We start from the raw sequence: 5,000 nt of genomic DNA, 5'->3' as shown, positions 1-5,000 counted from the left end.
GTACATCTTCTTTTTTTTCTCTCTCTCAACTCCTCCTCCCCCTTCTCTCTCTCCTTAAGGACAGTCTCTTCTCCTCCTGCCTCTGGTCTTAAGGACAGTCTCTTCTCCTCCTCTTCTCTGGTCTTAAGGACAGTCTCTTCTCCTCCTGCCTCTGGTCTTAAGGACAGTCTCTTCTCCTCCTCTCCTCTGGTCTTAAGGACAGTCTCTTCTCCTCCTGCCTCTGGTCTTAAGGACAGTCTCTTCTCCTCCTCTCCTCTGGTCTTAAGGACAGTCTCTTCTCCTCCTGCCTCTGGTCTTAAGGGGAGTCTCTTCTCCTCCTTTCCTCTCTCCTTAAGGACAGTCTCTTCTCCTCCTTCCCTCTCTCCTTAAGGGGAGTCTCTTCTCCTCCTTCCCTCTCTCCTTAAGGGGAGTCTCTTCTCCTCCTTCCCTCTCTCCTTAAGGACAGTCTCTTCTCCTCCTTCCCTCTCTCCTTAAGGGGAGTCTCTCCTTCTCCGGACTTCCTCTGCTCTCCTGTTTTCTGCTCTCCTCCTCCTCCTCATATTATCCATTCCTTTCTGATAACATGCTTAACTTTGATGCACCTTTGTCTTTCATTTCACCACTCCCTCCCTCCCTCCTTCCTTCCCTCCTGAGTCTCTGAAGACTCCTTAAATCACTCCATTAAGAGCTCATGCATCGCCCTGTGCTCTACTCTACTCTGCTCTCCTCTGCTCCCCGGTCCACGTCGTCTCCACGCGCTCGCCATCTCCCTCTCTCCCCCCCCCTTCGCCGCGCGGGGACAGGGAGGAGTAATTACTGGCCGTGGGGCGTGAACTAGGGCTCTCCTCCCTCCTCGAGCCATTGATCAATTCATCCATTGATCCATTGATCCCGGTGCGGAGGGGGGATAATGGATGGCTTCGACTTCATCCCTCGGCAAACCGGCTCAAAGTGCACTCACTCGCCCGCTCGGCTTTCGCTCGCACGTCCACGTTCAGCGTCTCAGCTAGCGCACTACATTTCCCAGCATTCTGTGAGGGGTGTTGATGTTGAGTCTGGTGTAGTGATGCAATGGCAATGCAGTAAATAATACACATGACAGGCCTACAGAAGTGTTACGCAATAACAACAGCAAAGAACTACAACTACACGGTCTAAGAATTGGAACTCCGTGTCAGTGCATTACAATGGTGTGAAGGTGTTGAACTTTTCCAGACATTTTTCAGGTTCTCAGTAAGTGCTGTGAATTCCCCAAAGGTACAGCGCTCTGCATCAGTGTGTGTGTGTGTGTGTCTCATGAGGAGAGTGGCCCACATACACACACACACTCACACTCACACAATCAGTGTGTGTTGTGAGGAGAATGGCCCACTTACATAAGAGTGCTGCTTCATCTGCTCAACTCCACTCAGACAAGGGAAACACAATTCTGATGAACACACACACCCCAGAAACATCCCTCTTTACAAATGACATTCAAACAAACACACACTCCGCCCTGGAATACTCTCTCATCCTTATGCACACCCTGACTGAACTTCCACACACCCATGTGTCCCTGCTTCTGCCCTCCACTCAGCCACAGCCCCTGACTGACGCCGCCCCTGATCGGCCTCGACGCTTGTCAACACACATCACATCCTGCCAGAAAATCAAACAAAATAAAATAAACAGAGAGATGGAGAGACAGTGAAAGGGAGGGGGAGGGGGGGGAGGGGGGGAGGGGGGAGAGAGAGACAGTGAGAGGGAGAGGGGGGGAGAGAGAGACAGTGAGAAGGAGGGAGGGAGGAGGGTAGAGAGGGAGAGAGACAGTGAGAAGGAGGGAGGCAGAGATGGGGGGGGGGAGAAAAACCTGTGTTGATGAAAAATCAGTAATGATTGTCAAGAGGAAATGGAGGGGAATGAAAGAAGAGTTCTTGGCTGACAAGTTCCAGCAGAGTTTGGCTCCTATACTCCTTAAGAGAGACACTGGGAGAGAGCAGGAGTGACAGAGGCCTGAGGCAGAGACAGAGACAGAGGCCAGAGCTGCTATCAGGAGACAGACAGACAGACAGACAGACAGACAGACAGACAGACAGACAGACAGACAGACAGACAGACAGACAGACAGACAGACAGACAGACAGACAGACAGACAGACAGACAGACAGACAGACAGACAGACAGACAGACAGACAGACAGACAGACAGACAGACAGACAGACAGACAGACAGAGCTTGAGGGAGAGAGGGAAACGGCTGGGTAGGATTGAGATATCTGCAGTAGTAGTATACTGAGTGTTTCACACGGAGTAGGATTGATACAGTAGTATACTGAGAGTGTTTCATACTGTGTGGCATTCATCACACTCTCCAACTACAGCACTTTAGAGATATCTGCAGTAGTAGTATACTGAGTGTACAACTACAACTACAGCACTTTAGAGATATCTGCAGTAGTAGTATACTGAGTGTACAACTACAACTACAGCACTTTAGAGATATCTGCAGTAGTAGTATACTGAGTGTACAACTACAACTACAGCACTTTAGAGATATCTGCAGTAGTAGTATACTGAGTGTACAACTACAACTACAGCACTTTAGAGATATCTGCAGTAGTAGTATACTGAGTGTACAACTACAACTACAGCACTGGAGCGGAGTTTGTGAATGTGTAATATTAAAGTCCTGGGGGAGACGAGTGTACGAGAGAGACCGATCCTCTAAGCTTTGAAACAAACCATCCGTACCCTTTAGTCCTGTAAAGCGTCTTGTTTGATATGCAACTACTAGACTCCGAGCGCGGTGCCACGGCAAGTTTACCATGACACCTGGGAGCGGGGCGGCAAAAAAACACTCGGCGAGTCGCAGACGTGCCAGGTGGCTATTTTCAGGAGTGGCGGCGAAGTGGCAGCTGTTTGACTGAAGGTGTGAACGAGCGCAGTGCTGGCATGCAGGTGGCACGGCTCCAGGAGCAGAGAGACGCTCCACGGGCAGCCAAATGGGCATCCAAACGGGCAGCCAAAGCGGCCAGCCAAACGGCCAGTCAGACCACTTCAGCACCAGGAGCAGAGAGACGCTCGACGGGCATCCTAACAGCCAGCCAGACCACTTCAGCTCCAAACAAAAGAGCCTCTGCCAGTCGATCAGCCATCTTGGGGTGCTTGCCAATGCCTCTGTTCGATGTTCACTCTTTCTATTTCTTTCTTTGTGTTTGATTGGCAATGCTCACTCTCCCTCTCCCTCTCTCTCCTCCCCCCCTCTCTCTCTCCCTCTTTCCCTGGCTCCTTCATATCTCTCTCTCTTGCGTTCGTTCTTGTTCTCATTATGAGTCTGTGATTTCTCTTCCACCATTTCCCTGCAGTCATTTTCAGAGGTATGACTCACACAGACTCTCATGTTGACCCTCTACAGAGCACTGGTGCTTATCTCTCTCTCTCTCTCTCTCTCTCTCTCTCTCTCTCTCTCTCCCTCTCTCTGTCTGCCTGTCTTTCTTCCACTAGTTTCTAGTCTCCTCTCCCAATTTGTTGTTCATGCTGTTATACAATCATCTCTCTCTACTTCTCTCCTTTTCTCCCTCCATTTTTTGCTCCCTGTTTTCGTAACAAATTGCTCACGTGTTTTTACACTCATCTCTCTCGCTCTCTCCCTCTCTCTCTCTCTCCTTTTCTCTCTCTCCCTCTCTCCACAGCCCTACCTGAAGAGCTGTTCTCATCCCTCTCATCCCTCTCTCTCTCTCTCTCTCTCTCTCTCTCTCTCTCTCTCTCTCTCTGTCTCTCTGTCCTCCATAGCCCTACCTGAAGAGATAGTCTCAACTCATCTCTCTCTCTCTCTCTCTCTCTCTCTCTCTGTCCTCCATAGTCCTACCTGAAGAGCTGTTGTCATCCCTCTCTCTCTCTCCTCCATAGTCCTACCTGAAGAGCTGTTGTCATCCCTCTCTCTCTCTCCTCCGCAGCCCTACCTGAAGGGCTGGTCTCATCTCTCTCTCCACAGCCCTACCTGAAGAGCTCATCCCTCTCTCTCTCTCTCTCTCTCCTCCGCAGCCCTACCTGAAGAGCTAGTCTCATCTCATCCCTCTCTCTCTCTCTCTCTCTCTCCTCTGCAGCCCTACCTGAAGAGCTGGTCTCATCTCATCCCTCTCTCTCTCTCTCTCTCCTCCACAGCCCTACCTGAAGAGCTAGTCTCATATCATCCCTCTCTCTCTCTCTCTCTCCTCCACAGCCCTACCTGAAGAGCTAGTCTCATATCATCCCTCTCTCTCTCTCTCTCCTCCACAGCCCTACCTGAAGAGCTAGTCTCATATCATCCCTCTCTCTCTCTCTCTCCTCCACAGCCCTACCTGAAGAGCTAGTCTCATATCATCCCTCTCTCTCTCTCTCCTCCATAGCCCTACCTGAAGGGCTGGTCCCAGGAGCTGAATGCGCCCATCCTGTCGGTGATTACTCTCTGGCCCCCTGAGGCCCCCTTCCCCCGGGCCCTGGAGGAGTGCTTCTACGCCTACTGCTGGGCCCTCAAGAACAGCACCTGCTGGGTGAGCACACACACACACACACACACAGGAGGGTCCCTGGAGGAGTGCTTCTACGCCTACTGCTGGGCCCTCATGAACAGCCACCTACTGGTGAGTGTGTGTGTGTATAACACTCATGCACACACACACACACACACACACACACACACACACACACACACACAGGAGGGCCCTGGAGGAGTGCTTCTACGCCTACTGCTGGCCCTCATGAACAGCCACCTGCTGGGTGAGTGTGTGTGTGTGTGTATAACACTCATGCATGCACACACACACACATACACGTACACACACACACACACACACACACACAAGCACACCCATTCACCCACAGTCTCTCTCTCTCTAACACACATACACACACTCACACACACACACATACACACACCCAGACGCTCTCATTCACCCACATGCTCTCTCACACATGCAGGTGTCCGTGTAAGTGGTGACTATTCTGACATCTGGTCTGGGAGTATTCTCCAGAACATGTCCTCACACTGCTAGATAGAGA

The 5,000-nt window shown here is 51.2% G+C and overlaps 1 protein-coding gene across 1 annotated transcript in view; it reads left to right on the top strand.

Annotated features, from left to right (window-relative positions):
* The window catches only part of lipeb (lipase, hormone-sensitive b), a 40,031-nt gene that overhangs the window by 21,372 nt on the left and 13,659 nt on the right, over positions 1-5,000 (top strand). The window contains 2 exon segments of the mRNA XM_080857827.1: positions 4,349-4,478; positions 4,481-4,492. Coding sequence (XP_080713953.1) covers positions 4,349-4,478; positions 4,481-4,492 — 142 coding nt within the window.

This window comes from Sprattus sprattus, assembly GCF_963457725.1.
Source record: "Sprattus sprattus genome assembly, chromosome: 19".
NCBI classification, from domain to species: domain Eukaryota; kingdom Metazoa; phylum Chordata; class Actinopteri; order Clupeiformes; family Clupeidae; genus Sprattus; species Sprattus sprattus.
Note: the sequence above shows the minus strand (reverse complement) of the source record. Positions and strands in the feature narration are given on the sequence as shown.